The 19433-nt window shown below is 59.1% G+C and overlaps 1 protein-coding gene and 1 gene segment (V, D, J or C); both read left to right on the top strand.

Annotated features, from left to right (window-relative positions):
- LOC142456237 (M1-specific T cell receptor beta chain-like) overlaps positions 1–5612 on the top strand; it is a 41921-nt gene extending 36309 nt beyond the window's left edge. The window contains exons 6-10 of the mRNA XM_075557424.1: positions 757–813; positions 4454–4840; positions 5159–5176; positions 5289–5395; positions 5592–5612. Coding sequence (XP_075413539.1) covers positions 757–813; positions 4454–4840; positions 5159–5176; positions 5289–5395; positions 5592–5612 — 590 coding nt within the window. The remainder of the gene's footprint in view (positions 1–756; positions 814–4453; positions 4841–5158; positions 5177–5288; positions 5396–5591) is intronic.
- A 3963-nt stretch (positions 5613–9575) lies between these two features.
- Positions 9576–14643, top strand: LOC142456238 (T cell receptor beta constant 1-like). The segment is given in 7 exon segments: positions 9576–9753; positions 9927–9999; positions 10082–10188; positions 13406–13792; positions 14196–14213; positions 14327–14433; positions 14623–14643. Coding segments are annotated over 7 exon segments (891 nt in total).
- The last annotated feature ends 4790 nt before the right edge of the window (positions 14644–19433 follow it).

Raw genomic sequence — 19433 nt, forward strand, 5'->3', positions numbered from 1 at the left:
TTGGCAGTCAGGCTGCAGACACCAGGTCTAAGGGGCAGAGGTCCCCCTGCAGTCTGCACCCACACCCCACCTCTGCCTCTCTAATCCATCTGGCCCCTCAAAGGAGCAGCTGTGGGGCAGTCCCTCCGATTCTGGGGGCAGACCCAGGGGAGGAGCCCTTTTTGTACAAAGTTGTAACATTGTGGGGACAGGGGGCCACGGTGATTCAACCCTACCAGGGGCCTTTACAAAAACCCTGAGCCTGCCCCTTCGGCCCTGGGCTGCTGGTGTGGTGGCCGCCAGCTGGCCGTGCACTGCACAGCCCCGAGTGTGAGTCAGACCCCCAGGGAGAGCAGGCTGCAGCCTGAGGAGGGGTGCCTGGACATCACAGGAGCTGGGCGCAGGGACCCCTCCACCCCATCCCGCTGGTACAGAGGGGCGGGATGGTTGCACAGGAGCGGGAGCGTGGGGCCGGGAGGAGAAGCCAGAGGGCTATTGAATCCCAACAGAGGTCGTCACGGATCCAGCCACCACATCGCACGAGGACTGTCTCAGGACAGAGGCCTGGGTACTGCCCAGTCTAGAGTGGGCCCTGGGCCTTGGACAGACAGACTCTAGCCTCTCTCCAAGCCCAGGGACAATGTGAGGAGCAGGCTAAGCACCTTCAAGAAAAGGCTCTTTCTTGGGAGCATGCGTGCACACCGCACAGAGGGTCCTGGGCTTTGAGCCTTGCCGTCCGCCCCGCTGGCCCCCCGGTGGGCTTTCCTCCTTGGCCAGCGCTCTGTGCGAACACCGAGCAGTTCTTTGGAGCAGGCACCCGGCTCACGGTCCTAGGTGAGTTCCCCAGGGATGGGGCCCCTCGGGGCCAATTCAGAGAGGCCCGTTTCTGGTGTGCTAACTATGATCTCACCTTCGGAGCAGGGACCAAGCTAACCGTTGTCGGTAAGGCCTGGGCGCTTGTGGAGTCTGGGGGCAGAGCCCATCCTGTGGGACTGCGTGGGCCCCAGCTGAGCCCCTGAGGCCGGGCAAGGAGGGGGTTGAAGATGGCACAACAGGGACCAGGGGACAGGGGACAGGGGACAGTAAAAGGAGGCTTTTTACTAACCACCTTCCTGGTCTGCACCGAGAAGGCCGGCTGGTCCTCTTGTCGGGAGTTTGAGATGCTGGGCAGGGTTTGAGGGTAGTGATGGCTTCCTGGAGGGGGGGGCATGAAGACCCCCACCTGCCTCAGTCCAGCCACCCCCCACGGGCTCCGGAGACAGAGGGTTTTGAGGTGGACCTGGGGTGCTGTGCTCTGGAAACACGGTCTATTTCGGGGAGGGCACCCGGCTCAGTGTCATTGGTAAGTAAGGGGGATGCTGGGGGCGACGGGGTAGCAGGGGCAATGGGCCACCTTGGTGCAGGCCTGAAATCCGGTCTTTGTGCAGATGGCCCAGGGGCTCGATCCCAGTAAGCCTGCAGATGGCCAAGCTGACTGGGGCCCCCACTGGCAGCAGGTGGCTTGACCAGGCTGGGCACCTGGTCCTTCTCTGCCCCCCAAGGGTATCGGACAAGGTAGATGAGGACCAGCCCGGCAGAGCAGAGCGGGATGCAGGGGGACAAGTTCCAGGCCAAATCTGGCCTCTGCCCACCCGCTGAAGGTCCCTCAGATGTCCTCTTAGCACCCCAGACTCAAATGCCTGCTAAAACCAAGGGCGAGGCTAGCTGGCTGAGTGGGGAGCCGGCAGCCGGGGGCAGGCAGGGGGGAAGGCAGCAGGGGGCGTTTGCTTGCTCAGCTTTGATATTGTGCAACTAACGAAAAGCTGTATTTTGGCCTTGGAACCAAGCTCTCTGTCCTGGGTAAGTGACTGCTACTTTCAGGAGTCCGCGCGGTCCGGTGGGAGTCCAAAATGGGGAGACCTGGGGGCCAAGGGACAGCAGACTGGGTGGGCACTGGGTGTGAGGAGGTCTTGCGGTGAGTCCAGGACTGTGGACGGAAGCCTCCCACTGGGCTGGGTTTGCCCCTGGGCACCATGCTGTGTGGGAACCAGGCACAGCAGTTCTTTGGAGAGGGGACTTAGCTCTCTGTCCTGGGTGAGACTGGACTCGAGAGGGTGGCAGGGTCTGTGGAGCTGGGTCTTGGCCTCTGGGGGAAGAGTGCGGAGCAGACCTCCACTTGTCCTGGGGTCCCCTGGTGGCAGAAGTGTGGCTTCTCCCAAACCTTTACTGTAGGAGACCTCAGCATCCCTGGCCTGTCCTCTGCCAGGCTGAGACTTTCCTCTGGGGCTTCTCATTCTGCCCCTCCATCCCTCTGTTTCTCCCACCCTCCATCCCTCCGTCTCTCCCACCTTCCGTCCCGTCCACCCTCTGTCCCTCCACCCCTCTGTTTGGAGGGCCCCGGAGTGCTCAGCCCTTCCTCCTGGTCTAGACCCTGAGTCCAGCTCTCAAGGCATCCCTGGGGTTTCACCACGGCCACGCTGGGCTGTGCTAATAACTCACCGCTGCACTTTGGGCAGGGCACCACGCTCACTGTGACAGGTATGGGCTCCCTCCTGCCCGGGGTGCTGTGGGGCACTATGATCCGTCCCGGAGAGGTGCCAGGTCTAAGGGGGGAGGTCAGGGTCCCCTTCCCTCGTCCTGCTTTGAGGCTGATTTTTTCTCCATTCTTTCCTCTTATGCCGCCTGGCACCCTCGCTTCTTTCGGATGGTTGCCCCTTTTGTCCCCCTGAACTCGCCTCTGAGACCCTCCTGCTCAGTGATTCCTCCTTTGTCACCCATTCTTGTCTTCCTGGGGTGAGCGGTGGGACCAGGAGGTGGTAGGGGGAGCCGCTTGGTGACAAGGAGAAGTGTGTGGTTCTCTGAGGGTAGAAGACTGTTGCCTGTGGTGCAGGTGGGTCTGGGGCACTCGGGCCTCTCTGGATGTGGAAGGAGCCATCGAAGACCCCCTTACAATCAGATGCCGAACCCCACTGAGCAGCAAACAGGCTACATGTTTCCCAGACCTCAGGGGCCGGGCTCAGACAGTTGGCAGGGAGGCTGCGGTGGTGGGGAGATGGCAAAGGGCTCCCAGGGGCTGAGAGGAAGTGGGCAGGCTGGAGGCTGTAGATGTGGGCAAGGTGGGAGATGCTGAGGGGCTATGGAAGGGTCTGACCCAGGCTTTGTTCCTTTTGGGCAGGTGGGGGCTCAGACGTGACAAGCATCCTGGATCCAGGTGCCTGGGCTCTGAGGACTCCTGTCCTCAGGCAGCGGGGGCCTCACTTTGGGGTATTGATGGGTGGTAAGGGGTTCCCAGGAGCCTGGCTGAGATGGGGTGGCTGTGAAGGGTTCTTGAGTCAGGATGAATGGGACCCCCATGCAGAGATGTTCCTGGGGGGCTTGAATGGCTAACCTTTCAGCTGGAGTGCTTGGCTCAGTGTGCCCCCACGGGCCACCTCTGGGGATGGGCCACCTCCCAGCCTCTGTCCATTACTGACCGGGGGCCTCTGCTCTCCCAGCAGGACATTTCCCTGAACCTGAATAAGCTGGTGTCACCACATTACTGCTCCCCAAGCGCATCCCTGTGGCCACTCAGAGCTGAGTCACGGGCAGAGGGAAAGGGCAGCATGTGGGAATGAGGGTGCAGGTCTTTGCGGCCCGCAGGCCTGTGCCCTCCTCCCGAGAGCAAGCATTCCCAGGAATCCCAAAGTCCATTGAATTGGTGGGCTTGATGGCCGTGGGGGCTGGGAATCGCCTGGCCTTCCACTCCTTCCCAAGGCCAGCACCAGTCCCCCACCCCTTCCACTGCCATCTTGGGTGGGCACCTACATTCCCCACATACTCCAGAGCAGTAGCAAACGGGCACATACGATGGGCAGTGGTGGGGAAGCTCTGGGGGCTGGCCCACATGGTAAACTGTGTAGAGGTCGTGGGCAGGGGCATTGGAGAAAGTGTCACTCAGGCAGCCGGGCTCAGTCTAAACTGGACAGATGGCACACCTGGGACAGAGGTCCAGGGGGTCCTCTGCTGCTCAGTGTTCCTACAGTGCCTGGGGGGTCACATGGTGAGTAGAAGGAGGGGACAGGCCCCCTCTGTAGAGAAGCCTGCAGGCCCAGAGAGGAAGCAGGACTTCCCAGGCCCCCGCGGAGATGGTGGGTAGGGGGAAGGTGGGCAGTGTGTCCTGGGGCCAGGAGAAGTGGGTCAGTGAATCCAGACAGAGAGGGCAGCAGCTGCATCACTGCACAGAGCTGGGCCGCTGCTGTCTCTATCACGCATGTGCACACACACAGTGCAAACACTCAGACACATGCATGCGCACACACACGTGCACACTGTTCCCTCTCATGCGTGCACACATATATAGCACACACACTCTCACATGCATACATGCACACACCACAAACTTGCACTCATGTACACACTCCCACACACATGAACACACTACAAACTTGCACACTCATACACGTGCACGTACACACATGTACAGCCTCTGAGCAGCCCTCCCCCAACCCTTCCCCAGAGAACCTGGACAAGGTGGCCCCACCCAAGGTGGCCCTGTTTGAGCCCTCCAAGGCAGAGGTCGCCCGCACCCAGAAGGCCACGCTCGTGTGCCTGGCCACCGGCTTCTACCCCGACCACGTGGAGCTGCGCTGGTTGGTCAATGGCCAGGAGACCCGCAGCGGGGTCAGCACGGACCCCCAGCCCCTGAAGGAGCATCCCAGCGATCCAGCGTCCACTTACTGCCTGAGCAGCCGCCTGCGGGTGTCGGCCACCTTCTGGCACAACCCGCGCAACCACTTCCACTGCCAGGTGCACTTCTACGGGCTCTCGGATGAGGACCCGTGGGGCCCGAACAGCCCCAAGCCTGTGACCCAGAACATCAGCGCTGAGGCCTGGGGCCGCGCAGGTGAGGCCAGCCCGGCCATCCTGGGGAGGGGCGGGGGAGCCAGCTTGAGGTGGGATTTGATGAAGGCACAGGGGGACAAGCCAGTCATCCTGGGGGTGAGAGTGAGGAACCAGGGGGACAGGCTGAGGGATGGGGGGGGAATGGTGACAGGGAGACATAATTCAGAAAAGGGAGGGGTGCTGACCCAGCCCACTGGCCCTTGTGCCCTAGAGGCTCAGGGACACTGGGAACAGCTCTCAAGGAGGAGGCCGGGCCCAATCTGCCAATCGCCTCCTCACCTCTCTGCCCTCACCCACGTGTCCCTCTCTTCTCTTTCAGACTGCGGCCTCACCTCAGGTAAGTGAGCCCCCTTCACCCCATATCTCCCACATCTGGACAATGTCTGGGGGGCCCAGAGCACTGGGTAGGGTGGGACCAGGACCACCTGCTCACAGGCTGCCCCTCGCAGTGTCCTACAAGCAAGGGATCCTGTCGGCCACTGTCCTTTACGAGGTCCTACTGGGAAAGGCTGCCCTGTACGCCGTGCTGGTCAGCACCCTGGTCCTGGTGGCCATGGTAAGCGGGTCAGAGGCGGGCAGTAGGGGGGGGGGGTCAACATCTAGGTGCTTGCAAAGCCCAGAGGTCACTCTCAGTGGTTATCATGGGGGGTGCTGTTAGGCTCCAGACACCAAATGGATGCTGTCAGCACTCCCTACATCCTCTCCCCCTCACTTCAGCTGGCTCCTGCCACCCCAAACTTCTGCTTCCTCAGGTCAAGAAGAAGAACCCCTAAAGCTTCCCTAAGGGCGGAAGGGGAAGGGAAGGGGAAGGCCCACACAGCAGCCAGCCTTCTTCTGACCAGCAGGCTCCTGCCAGCGCGCCCAGCTCCCCCAGACCCACCACGCCACGTGCAAGCAACCTGCACACTCCGTCCCCATGACCCCCCACCAGGGCCTGAACCCTGGGACCCACACAATAAACATGTCCTGTTTGGCTGACTCCGAGAGTCTGATGTCCTGCTGCCCTCTCTCACCCCACTGGGGGAGCGGCAGGAGCTAGTGGTCCAGGAAGCCCCTCACATCTGATGGCCCTCCTCCTGCCCCTGGGACTGGTGAACTGTGAGACAGACAGGGTGCTGGGGGAGGGGGGGGGCTGCTCTGGAGCCAGGTAGAGAGCAGAGTGCCAGATAGGAGTTGTTGTTTCCTGGGCCTGAAGGTGCTCTGAAGGAGAGCTGGCACTGCTGTGCCCCCCTGCCCCCGCCCAAGTGAACAAACACACCTGACACAGGTGTGTCCCTGCCAGGCCAGCATGTCCCCCCAGGTGAGCAAAGCTAGCATCCCCCAAGGACCCTTGTCCTCATGGTGCCCCAAGCAGGTTTTTCTGCCCGGAGCAGAAAGCAGATCCACGCTCATGAGGGAGGGAGGATGGGGAAGGGAGGGGAAAATATGAGGAGCTGATACCAAGGGCTCAAGTAGAAAGGAAATGTTTTGGAAATGGTGATGGCAGCCTACGTACAAATGTGCTGGACACAATGGATGTGGGGATTGCTATAAGAACTGTAGGAGCCCCTGGGATGGTTGTTCTCCAGGGCAGCTATGTGACCCATTTAATGACAGACTGGCTGATGTATCTCTCCCTAGAGACTCGGCTGGGTGTTAGAGGCCCCAGCCATTCTTGGGGATGTAGAAAGTGAATCCCCCTCTTGCAGACAACCAGCCCTGTTTCTGCACCCCTTCACCGCCTGGTCATTGTCACGGGCATGCACACCAGGCCTCTGGACACATGCAGAACCCCTGAGAGAGTGCAACCCACCACTGACTCCTTAATGACAGCTTCTCCTGGGGTGACGCCACCCCATCTTCCTGAGGAGTGCCTGCCTCTCCTCCAGGTCCAGTTCAGGTGCCCTCCCCCCAAGGACTATGCCCTGCTCTGTCTGCCCCTTACACCACCTTCATGACCTTTCTCACCCTGAGGGGCATGAACTCTACCTGCCTGACACTATGGTGCAGCAGCTGGACCAGCACACAGACTCAGTTAATCATCTTAGGATGGATGGAAGAGTGATTGATTGTACAAAAGCAGCCCCATCAGGATCCCCTGCCCTTCTATTCCCAGGACCCCAGAGCGCTCGAAGAACTGCCGAGCATGCATGCAATGCGACATATACTGCCATGATCCAGTTCTACCTGACAAAGCCGGCTAGGCCAGAGTATGCACATTGGCACAGACAAGAGCTCCCCAACCATGGAATTCAGGACAGATAAACCCTCATGAATAGTAGTGGGAGCAGTGATACCGTGTGGTTAGGGGAATGTGGGGAGGAGTAAGGGTAAGGGGGAGGAAGGGGGGTACCCATCATAAGGTTGGATATATAGCTCTCCCCCAGGGGGAAAATAACAGAGAGGTGGGTGAAGGGAGCAAACAGATAGTGCCATACATGAAATAACAATAATATACCATTGACCAAGGAAGCACAAGGGTGGAGGAGTGGAAGGGGGTGGGGGCGGGAAGAGGAGCTGATACCAAGGGCTCAAGTAGAAAGAGATGTTTTGGAAATGTTGATGGAAACCCATGCACAACAGTGCTTAATGCAATTGAGTGATGGACTGTCATAAGATTTGTAAGAGCCCCTCAACGAAATGATTCATAAAAATAGAAAGAGACAGTTGTAGGGACATACACCATTTGAATCGTGGTGCTGGGGGAGAACATCCAAAGGGCCACAGGGACTCCAACAGCCCAAAGCGATCTGTTTGGGGGAAGTACAGTCAGCATGCTCCTTAGAAGCATGGACGGGGAGACCGTATCTCATAGATCGGACATGCTGTCCGGGGAGACTGACCAGTCCCTGGAAAAGGATGCCATCCTTGGTAAAGTAGAGGGGCAGAGCTAGGCCCTGGCCAAGATGGATTGCCACAGTGGCTGCAACAAGACAGGGCAGCCCAGGACCCAGCAGTGTTTGGTTCTGTTGATCATGGGGTTGGATGGGTCAGTACCGACTGGACAGTGGGATAACCGGGGGGCAACATTCCACAGTAATGGAAGATACAGGCATGGTACATTTGTCAGAATCCAAACCCACAACCAGTGAGTCCATTACGACTCATAGCGACCCTGAGTACAGTTTCTAAGGCTGTAAGTCTAAACACAAAGAGCAGCCCCTCCTGTGAGCCCAAGATGCCAGTTCATAGTGATGTAGCCACCGGGCCCATAGAACACAGGAGCCCCTGGAAGAGAAGCTATGACTGTCACAGGAGAAGGCCCCCAGGGGACACCAGGGTATCCATGGGCCTGTGCTCTCTCTGCAGGTTTTTTGTAAACCCGGAACAGCCCCGAAAAGCAGACTAAGCAACAAACACATGGGGGTGGGGGGTGGAGGAGGGGGTTAGTCCCCAACTCCAGAGGGTGTCCACAAGAGGCGACAAGCAATCTGTCCCAGGAAGCCTTGTCCCAGTGGCCCATGCAAGACCAGGATGAACCCCCGAGTGAGACTGAAGAGGCAGTGGACAGCCCAAAGAAAGGCTAATGGTCCCCAGAGCTGGCCTAGGGCTGGGTAAACAGTAGGACCCCATCAAATTCGCTGGGGGGGGGAGGGGCAGGCATAACTGAGAGCCCAGAGTTTGCTCAGCACAAGGCGAGGGCTCACAGACCTTTGGGGAGCTTATCCTTGGCCAGAGGCCCCTGCCACCTGCTCTGTGGGTTTGCTGCCAAGCAGCCCTGCCCCCTCGACCCTCCTACTTATCTCTCTATAAATGCCACACTGCACAGGGGGGCCCAGGCTAGGGGCCCCTCCCCAGCAGGAAGACTCCCTGATGGGTGGTCTCCTCTGGGGGTGTCTGTAGGAGGGGCCTCTCTGCCCCTGAAATTCACCCATGTCGCCTCTGGGCCCGCACTCACACCAGCCCCGACCACCTGTGCTTCCTGCCCCCGAGGTGGCAGGAAGAGGTGGGATAAGGGGGATTTTTGTCCCTGGGTGTAACATTGTGGGACTGGGGGGGGGCACGGTGATTCAGATCAAGGAGAAAGCTTTACAAAAAGGCTGCCTAGCACAGGCCTGAGCTGTGCTCCAGGGATGAGGGGCCCGCCGTCCCCTCATTGACCAAGACCACCATTGACTCCTGAACTGGCGAAAGTCAATCATAACAGGTGTGATTGGGACGATTGGCTTAAATAATAAAGAAATCAAAGCCCTGACTGGGGGCAGGGGGCACAACAGGAAGAAGATCCTACCAGCGCTGAGGGAGCAGTTACAGACTTGGGGGGCATGGAGCTTTCCCTGCTGAGGCACAGGAACCCCCCTCCCCAGACAAGAACTCCAATAGGCTGTGTGGACACAAACTCATAACCCCTGGGAGGAAGAGGCTGCTGTTGCTCTGAGAGCCATGGGGACCCCATGTTCACAAAGCAAACACCGCCCTGCCCTGCACCTTCCTCAGGATCATGGCCCCACTCCTGCAGTCAGTCATGGGGTCAATGCATGACCTTGACCTTCGGCATCACCACGCAGGATGAAGTCCTTTTCCAGGGTCAGGTCCCTCCTGATGCCACAGCCAAAGCAAGGGAGGTAAAGATGATGCCCAGTTTTCCAGGCAAGGAAACCAAGGCAGGAGGGGTTTCAGGTCAGGTCACGGGTGAGAGGCAGGGTCATCCTGGAGCCTGGTCCTGCCCACCCATGTCCTCAGCACCCACATGGCTCCTCTGGTCAGGTCCAACACCTTGTCCCAGGCAAAACAGAGTCCCCTCCCCCCACATAAGAATGACCACTCAGGACTGTGGTCACTGCGCTCAGCGCTTGCTGGTGGCTGGGCGCCTGGCCGAGTGGAAGGCAGGCTTTGTCTGCAGGAGATTGGGGGCTGGGAATTCTTGGCACCCCTTTTCACTGTGCGACTACAACGAGCAGTTCTTTGGACAGGGGACCCGGCTGACCGTACTGGGTAAGACGGCGGTGGGGGTGGGCAGTTGGGAGCAGTGCAGGTGAGGCGGTTGCTCAGCCCGAGGAGCCCTGGACTCTGAACCCCAGCCTGGAGCCGGGTCCTTCCGGGCTTCCAGAGCCCCCATTAGGGTTTGCGCCCCGGGCCCTGGGGCTGTGCGAGCACCTCCGCGCTAGACTTTGGGGAGGGGACGCGGCTGACCGTGCTGGGTAAGGAGGGCCTCCGGGCGGCGATGGGGGCCCTTGGCGGGTGGGTGGGCTGCGCGTGGTGGAACAGGGCTCAGGTCCCAGGTGGGAGCAAGGGAGGGGGCTCCAGGCTTTGGGAGCCACAGGCTCTGGATCCCTGCGGCTCGTAAGCGCCCCATTTTTGTCACGCGCCCCGCGGCTGTGAGCCAAGACACTCAGTACTTCGGCGGGGGCACCCGGCTGACCGTGCTGGGTGAGTGGGACCCGGGGCCGGGCGGACGGGGGCTCAGTGGCGCGGGGAGGACGGCGGCTGTCCGGGCCCCCGCAGCCCAGCTGGTTTTTGCTCCAGACGGGCAGGCTGTGAGCAGAGACGCAAACGTTTGGCTCCGGCACCAAGCTGACAGTGCTGGGTGAGCGGGGACCCCGGGCTGGGCTGCGGGGTGTTAGGGGGGCGGCCTAGGGAAGCTGGAGGCTGGGCTTGGGAGTCCATTGGGGCCCGGGATGGGTGCAACAAGGTGGGAGCGCCTCCCTGTCTGGACACGGAGATCCCTCCCTGCCCTGACCCGGGGTACCTGGAATGGGGTCCCAGGAGAGGATGGGGCAAGGCCGTGGGGCGGGGGTGCTGCAGAGGGAGGGGGTGCGGTTTGCACCGCGGGCTGAGTGCCTGTGCTCCTATGAGCAGCACTTCGGCCCCGGCACTAGGCTCACGGTCACAGGTAAGATTGGGACTTGTGTCCACCCCCTGGCCAGCTCCCCACCCCTTACTTCCTGTCCCCATTCTGTCCCCTTGGGATTAGCCCTCAGTAGCGGGAAGCGGGCTGGAGACTCGCCCAAGTGCTGTGGTCACTTCCTCTCGCACTTCCCGCTCCTGGAAGGACTAGGGGGGGTGGGGGTGGGGGAGAGCTGTGCTCCCGTCTGGATGGGCAGCTTTGGGTCTTTTTTCCGGAGGTCTTTGGCGGCTGGGAGGTGTGTAGGAGAGGTGCTGGTCTGAAGGAAGAGGCAGCAGGGGATCTAAAGTTCTGTAGAGAGGGTCAGCCCAGCCAGCCCCACCCGCAGCTAAGGATAGGCGTTATTGAGTGGGGGAGGGGCGGTGAAGGAGGTCAAGCAGCTTGTGAGGTGCAGGTATGAGCACCCATCACCCATGATGGGGTCACTAGCTAGGGAAGGACTTCAGCCAAGAGCCCAGCACTAGGACAGGCCCTGGGGACAGCAAGGGCAGCCAGCCCCCTCTAAGGTCACTAGGCTGAAGGGGGCAGAGGGGGCTGGATGCCAAGACTGCTCCCAACCCCTACTTCCTCCCACTCAGTGACCTGGGGTGACCTGGGCCAGTCCGTGAACCCCAGTCCGTTCAACTATAAAGTGTACCCACCTGCTCAGCCACTTACCATGGCTGTGTACACTGGACTGTCCCTTGGCTGCTAACCGCAAGGTCAGCAGTGGGAACCACCAGCCGCTCCACAGGAGAAAGATAGGACTTTCTGTGTCCATAAAGAGTTCGCCTGGGAAACTCACAGGGGCAGCTCCACCCTGTCCTATAGGCTCTCTGGGAGTCAGCATCAGCTCCACAGTCCAGAGGTTTTTGGTAGGTTTTTCTATTGCATTGCTGTAGCCACTCGTTCCCCTCCTCTGCCAAAGCCTTGTCCCAACAGAACTGGGAAAATGCTGTGGTGACGGTGGAATCCAGTCCACAGAGAGTCTACACAGCAGGGGCCCTCTGTGCACACAGGTGCCTCCCCACACTCAGCCCCAAAGTGGACAGAAGGGTAACAGAGGAGTAGAAGTTGGTTGTGGGGTACAGTGAGACTGTGGGTATGTGGGTGTGGGGTACAGTGAAGCTGTGGGGTACAGTGGGGCTTCAGGGTACAGCAGGGCTGTACAATGAGTCTGTGGGGTACAGTGGGGGTGTGGGATACAGTGAGGCTATGGGGTACAAGGAGGCTGTGAGGTACAGTGAGACTGTGGGGTACAGTGGGACTGTGCCTCCACTTGTCCCCCACCCCAGACTAGTCAGTGAGCACCAGGGAAGAAGCCCTTGGGACCAAGGGCGTCTTTGTCTTTCACATTTTATAGCCAGGACTGAGTTGTCCGGGAGGGAGGGGATGGGTCTCATTTGATGCTGCCCTTCGAGACTGGAAAACACAGATTCCAGTCCTTGATGCCGGAGATAAATGACCAGGTCGGAGCAGAATGGGTCGGAGCAGAAAGAGGGCTGGAGCCAACGGCTTCAGATGCAGGTGGACAGCTGGGGTCACCCCATAAAGATCTGTAGACACAGTTGTAATTAGGGAGGACAGGGGGCTGGCAGGAGAGGAGATAAACAAACTTATTGCCACGTGGTGATCCTGACCCCTGGCGACCCCATGGGGTAGGGTGGAATGACCCCTGTGAGCTTCTGAGACTAACTCTTTACAGGAGTAGAAAGGATGGTGGTTTTGAACTACTGACCTTTCAATTTCTAGCCCAATGTGTGAGGACCCAGTAAAGTGTGTGAGCATGGGGACCCTTGCTGAAACATTACCAAGAAATCCAAGATGGTGGCCACAGGGCTTGGAACTGAGCAAGACCCTCAGGGTCAGGTTCATGGAATTCCAGGGGTCAGAGGCCCACTAGGCTGGCTCTGGACAAGGTCAATCCCAGAGAACTGGGATGTAGCCCTTCAGATAGCATTGTCCCTTAGTCCAAGGGAGACTGGGTGACCGTGAGGACCGGGCTGAATGACTCTCGAGCTGAAAATGATGCTGGGAGCAGGGAATTACTGGGCAGAGAGTTAGCCACGAGGAGGGAACCTTCCAAGAGAGGAGCCCCTGAGGGTGTGGAGTGGACGTCAGGGAGGGTGCCTGGGCCCTGAGGCAACCCAAAAAGGGCAGTGGGGACAAAGGCAGTGTGAGACATTGGGGCAGCTAGGGGCTCATTGAGGGAAAAACAGAATGTCTGGAGACATAGGGACCAAGAGGGTGGTAGTGTCCCTGTGTTTGACACTAGAAGAGGCCTCCACAGAGTGAGCTGAGCGAGGACAGGCTGGAACCAGGGGCAGAGCTGCACAGAGGCTGTCTTGGGGATACGTGGAGCTGGATACAGTGTGTCCCTTTGGGGCCCGTGTACTCAGGATGGGTGAGGGTACACATCATCCCAGGCCACGCGGACCACTGCACACATGCACACACATGTACACACATGCAGACAGTACATACACACGCATGGACACACTGCTCCCTCTGACACACATGCGCCCATGTGAGCACATGCACAGTACACACACGCTCACATGCATGCATGCACATATACACAAACACACACTACAACTTTGCACACATGCATACACAATACACACTCCCACACATAGGCACACACTACCAACATGCACACGTGTACACACACTCCCACACACATGAACACACTACAAACTTGCACACTCACACACGTGCACACATGTACAGCCTCTGAGCAGCCCTCCCCCAACCCTTCCCCAGAGAACCTGGACAAGGTGGCCCCACCCAAGGTGGCCCTGTTTGAGCCCTCCAAGGCAGAGGTCGCCCGCACCCAGAAGGCCACGCTCGTGTGCCTGGCCACCGGCTTCTACCCCGACCACGTGGAGCTGCGCTGGTTGGTCAATGGCCAGGAGACCCGCAGCGGGGTCAGCACGGACCCCCAGCCCCTGAAGGAGCATCCCAGCAATCCAGCGTCCACTTACTGCCTGAGCAGCCGCCTGCGGGTGTCGGCCACCTTCTGGCACAACCCGCGCAACCACTTCCACTGCCAGGTGCACTTCTACGGGCTCTCAGATGAGGACCCGTGGGGCCCGAACAGCCCCAAGCCTGTGACCCAGAACATCAGCGCTGAGGCCTGGGGCCGTGCAGGTGAGGCCAGCCCGGCCATCCTGGGGAGGGGCAGGGGAGCCAGCTTGGGGTGGGATTTGATGAAGGCGCAGGGGGACAAGCCAGTCAGCCTGAGAGAAGGGGCCAGCTTAGTGTGGGGGTGATAGGGTGCAGGGGAACAAGCTGCATAATGGGGGTGACATGGAGACAGGGAGGGACTGAATTTAGAGAAGGCAGGGGTGCTGACCCAGCACACTGGCCCTCATGTCCTGCGGTCACATGAGTTCCTAATCCTAGGGACACAGGGACACTGAGAAGGGCTGTCCAGGAGGAGGCCAGGCCGTCTGTCCATCTACAGGCTGACAGGCTGTCCTCCTGAGGACATGCATCACCCCTCCCCCACCACTCTCCCCTCACCCGCTTTTCCCCTCCCTTTCTCTTTCAGACTGTGGCCTCACCTCAGGTAAGTGAGCCCCCCTCACCCAACATCTCCCACATCTGGACAATGTCTGGGGGGGCCCAGAGCACTGGGTAGGGTGGGGCCAGGGCCACCTTCTCACAGGCTGCCCCTCACAGTGTCCTACAAGCAAGGGATCCTGTCGGCCACTGTTCTCTACGAGGTCCTGCTGGGGAAGGCTGCCCTGTACGCCGTGCTGGTCAGCACCCTGGTCCTGGTGGCCATGGTAAGCGGGAAGGGGGCAGGGGCCAGCGGGAGGAGGGGTGAGGCTGTGCACTGGGCACAGGGGCCCTCAGAGCTTTCTTTGGTCATCTTGAGGGTGGCTCCTGATGGGGCAGCCAGGGCTGCTAGCAGAGCACCCCAGGCGCACCCCAGCTCTGGCATCCAGGCTCTGACCCTGTCTTCCCCTCGGCAGGTGAAGAGGAAAGAGTTCTGACCCAGAAAGCAGGACCAGGGTACATCAGACACCCACCTGTCACACCCGGGACCCAAGAGCCCGCTCTCCACCCCTCCCTTTGTGCATGGACACCTGCCCACTCCCTGCTGCCCCTCAAGATGCAAACCTGGAATCCAGACCCGATGAACCAATAAAAACGGCACACAGCTTGGACATGTCTCAGAGCCTCTGTGGGCACTGCCCAGCTCCTCCGCCCACCTCAGACCCAGCTCTCAGGGTAGGGCTGAGGGCATGGGGGGAGGTGGTTGGGGCCTCATAATGAGAAGAGGGAGGGTGGGCCCATGTGAGTGCCCAGGTGAGCACCCAATTCCCTGGACTCCTCCCCAGTGAAGGCTGGGATCATTGCTAGTGCAGCTGGCCATCCCTTTATCCTGCCTGCTCCTGCTCAGGGACAGACTGGCTTCCAGATAGCCCTGTGTGTCTTCCCCCCATCCCCATCATCCCTCAGACTGTGCATATCTGGACACAAGCTGGTGCATGCACAAACATACACACATTGACTGACACAGCGACACCAACATACCCCAACACACTTTCTCTCTCTCACTCTCTCTTGCACACGCGTGTGCACACACATATACACCAACACACACAGAGACACATAGTCACACACAGACACACACAAACACACAGAGACATGTATATAAGTATACACATACCACAAACACACAAATAGACACACAGATACACACACTGACACACTCAGACACACACACACACACATACACAGATGGACGGGAGGCCGGGTGGTGTAGCACATCTCTGCATGGGTCACACTGTGGGCCCACCTGCTGAGTGACGGTTAGAAAAGCCCAGTGGTCCCGGGACCGCTGAGCCCAGTCAGGCCTGCAGAGCAGAGGCTGTGGGCAGGGAGCTGATGCCACACCAGGGCTCCGTGGCTGGTGAATGATGGCAGCTGGGGGTGGGGGAGATAATGCAGGGACAGTTGGTGTCCCGGGGACAAGAACAGATGCTGGGGACAAGGGGCACAGGTCTTGGAGGGGACTCCTGGACAGGGGGTGTGGCACCTGCTGACCGATGCTGGTGTGTTTGCAGCAGTGCCTGGGGGTTGAGGGGGCTCCTGTCTGAGGGGGCCAATGATGGTGGTGCATGACAGAGATGGAAGAAATACCATTGTCTTGGGTCCATGCCCCCACCTTCCTGACCTTGGCTAGACACCCCCCCTTATCTTTTCAGCTCTCTCAGAATGCCACTCCCCATACTGGAACTGGTATGGGAGGAGTGCTCTCCCTCAGGCGGGTGAACAGGAACAGGTGACAGTGCGTAAGGGAGCACGGGTGGACATGGCCAAGAGGAGGGCTAGAGTTACCCCGATGTCCTGCCAACATGGTCACTCCCCATGGGGGCTCCAAGGGATCTTCTGTGCGCCAATGGGGACTGTACCTGTGACCCTCGGTCATCTGCCTCTTCTATCCCCAAGAGAGGGGCCAGCCTTGCCCCTGGAAGAAATCCTTGGGTGGGTGTGAGTCAGAGAGAGCAGACATGAAGCAAACTTGTCCCCACAGAGACCCTTAGACCCTCACCAGCCCTCAGACCCCACCTCCCACGGGACGCAGGGACCAGGCTGGGAAGTGTTGGGGGCAGGGGGCCTGCATTCTCTGGCTGTCCGAAACTTATTCCAAGTGGCATGGGGGGGGTAGTGCCCAGCTGGCACTGGGATAAGGGGTGCTTGTGCTTGGTCACTGTCTCCTGCTTTGAGGAGTCTTCACATTGTCCCAGAAAGCCCCCACCCGAGACCCCTGACTTGAGAGTTATCTAGCTGGTGGTAGGGTGGAAGGACTGCTGGTACCTGGGGACACTAGGCTTCCTCTCTGTGAGAAGTGTGTGAGCGGCCAAGTCGGAGGAAGAAGGGGGTCCAGGGGCTTCAGAACCAGAGAGGAGCTCAGAGAGGTGGCCCATGAGAGGTCTTTCCCAGTTCCCCTTTTCTGCAGGGGCGAGGGCTGGGCCACAGATCCAGTGTGCAGCCGAACATGCACATTTATTTGAGGGTGCGGAGGTCATGGGGTGTGCCAAACCCCAAGTCAATTCTTTCACTCCTGTTGTTAGGGGCCGTGGAGCCCAATCCAACTCACAGGCCCTGACGTGCAACACGTCAGAACATTGCCTGGCCCTGCACGAACCATCCTGAGAACCTCCATGTCCCTCCACCTGGCCCAAAGGCTCCTTCCTCTTTTGTTGCCCCTCCACTTCACCAAGCACGATGTCCTTCTCCAGGGTCTGGTCTCTCCTGACAACACGTCAGACCAAGTCTCCCCACACTGCCTCTAAGGAACACAATGGCTGTACTTCTTCCAAGATAGATCTGTCCGTCCTTCTGGCAGTCTGTGTGGTCCGGATATTCTTTGCCAGGCACCATCTCTCAAATGCACTGATCCTTCTTCGGGTCTTCCTTCTTCCATGCCCACCATTCTCATGCAGATGAGGTGATTGAAAAGACCACAGCTTGGGTCAGGCACACCTCTGTCCTCAACATGAGCCCTCAGTGTCACCCTGGCCTGTGGCAATCTGGTCCTGCTCCTCCCCTGCCCTTATCTTGATCTTCATCACTAAGGGCATGCCTGCCAGGCCCGAGACAGCAACCTCTCTGTCCTCCGTGCCTATGGAGCCCAGGTGCCCTGGTGGGTTATACAGCAGGTCAGTAGTTCAAACCCTCCCCAGGAGAAAGACTAAGCTCTCAGCTCGTGTGAAGATGCATCGCCTCACAAACACAAAAAGGGTGGTTCTGCTCTGGGCCATCGGGTCCCTACGCAACACAGTGGACTGGGCAGGAGTGAGTTTGGCTCCTCCCCCCGATGCCTGACTCCGATTTAAAAGGCCATGAAGCCCACCAACCACCTGAATCCCTTCCCATCACCATCACCATGGAAGGCCCCCAGTGCCTCCAGAAGTGTGACCTCCAGACCCCGGGACCCCTAACTGTGGACTCTACCAGGCCTCATCCGAGGCCTGGCCTTCCTCCTCCTGACCGGGGTCTTACTTCCTGAGCTCTTTGCTGCTCAGAAGGCCCTGGGCTTCTTCCCACCCCCTTCTTGCTGCCTCTCCCTGAGACGTGGGTGACCCACTGGGCCTGGGCTGTCCCCTCCAGAGAGCAGCTTGTTCTCTGCACACCAACCCCTGCAGCCCAGCTCCTCACCTTCCTCCTCCTCCTCCTCCTCCTCCTCCTCCTCCTCCTCCTCCTGGTCATTATCCTTGAAACAGGAGCACCAGGACTCCTCGGGGCTGTGGGGGAGGCATGGCTCAGAACTGAGTGAACAGCAACAGAAGCAGCCTAGGACTGTCCCCCATGAGGACATCAGGAGTCCACCTGCAATGGACCCTGAGAGGGGACATCAGCTCCCTCTGCATGGCATCTCAGCTGTCCTCCTGGACCTTGCAGCCTGGTCTCCGTGGAGGAGAGCCGACATCCCAGGACTGCTGTGGGCCCGGTCCTCACCACACACACAGGTTCCTTGACAGCCTCAGGGAGGTTTGGTGTGAGCTGTCCACACCCTCAATGGAACCCTACCCTCAGTGCCCCTGCCTGGGTCTCAGGTGCTAGGCCCCCGGGATGCTAGGGAAGCAGGGATGGAAGTTTCCTGACCCCTTCCAGGGACAGAGACCGCCCACCCCAGCCCTGAGCAGGCCACTTCTGCCTGAGCCACCAAGTGAGAATGCAGGTCTTGCTAAGAAGCCCTCCTGGGGTGTGTGGGGGTGGGGCTGGTCAACCCCTGGAGAAGCCTGCTGAGGCAGTCAGTGCTGTCTGCAGCCAAGAATTCACAAACCCAAACCCACAAATGCAGGAGAGGCCCAGAGAGATTGGCAATTTCACACCCTGCTGGTGGGCTTGTTGAAAGTGCATACTGTCATAAGCATGCCCAAACCACACATCGTGTCATGTGGAAAGCTATGTGGCACTATCTAAAACAACTGGGGATAGAAATCCCAAACAACCCAGAAATATCTCTCTGGGCAATACCCCAAAGAAGTGAGAGGCAGAGCGCCAACAGCTGTGTGCTCTCCCACGCCCACACTGCACCGTTCACAATAGCAAGGAGCTGTGCCCAGCCCACAGGCCGTCAGCAGACGACTGGGTAAGGAAACTCTGGGACACACACCATGGAACACGGTACATTCCTGAAAACAGTGACGAACCCACAAAACACTTCACCCCCTGCGGCGACCCAGTCCTCGTTCTGCTGAGCAACGCAGGTCAATCACAAAAGGACCGATATTGTGTAAGACCACTGCTGTGTAGAGAGACAGCGAGACAAAGGCAGACAGCTGTTGTCTGGCCATGTCATCTAACCGGGTCTCCCAGGCCATGAGGGAGCGTACCTGCCTAGTGCCCATCAACTAGATGTGGCTGTTGATTTTAAAAACCAGTTTGAGAGGGGAGCCCCCCACCCACCTCGGCTGGGGTCATTTTCTCATGAAGGGCAGACAGGGATAAGACCAACCAGCTCCTGCCATAGAGCATTGTTCTATGGTGCCCCCCACAAGCAGGCACGCCTAAAGGAGTGAAGAGTGAACCTTACTAGACATTCAAGTCAAGAGGTGGGGGCAGGGAGGCATGGCTGTCTGTCTCAGAGAAGGCGATTGCACCTCTGTTGGTGGGTAAACTGAGTGGGGCAGCATGCCACTGGAGGGATGGGGGAAAATGATCAACTTTACTTAGGTAGACCCCAAAGTGAGAATATGCCCAACATTGTGGTCCTAACTGGACACTTGTCACCTGATTGCAGGCAGATCCCACTTAGAAACCCCACTAA

This window comes from Tenrec ecaudatus, chromosome 9 (assembly GCF_050624435.1).
Source record: "Tenrec ecaudatus isolate mTenEca1 chromosome 9, mTenEca1.hap1, whole genome shotgun sequence".
Classification (NCBI taxonomy): domain Eukaryota; kingdom Metazoa; phylum Chordata; class Mammalia; order Afrosoricida; family Tenrecidae; genus Tenrec; species Tenrec ecaudatus.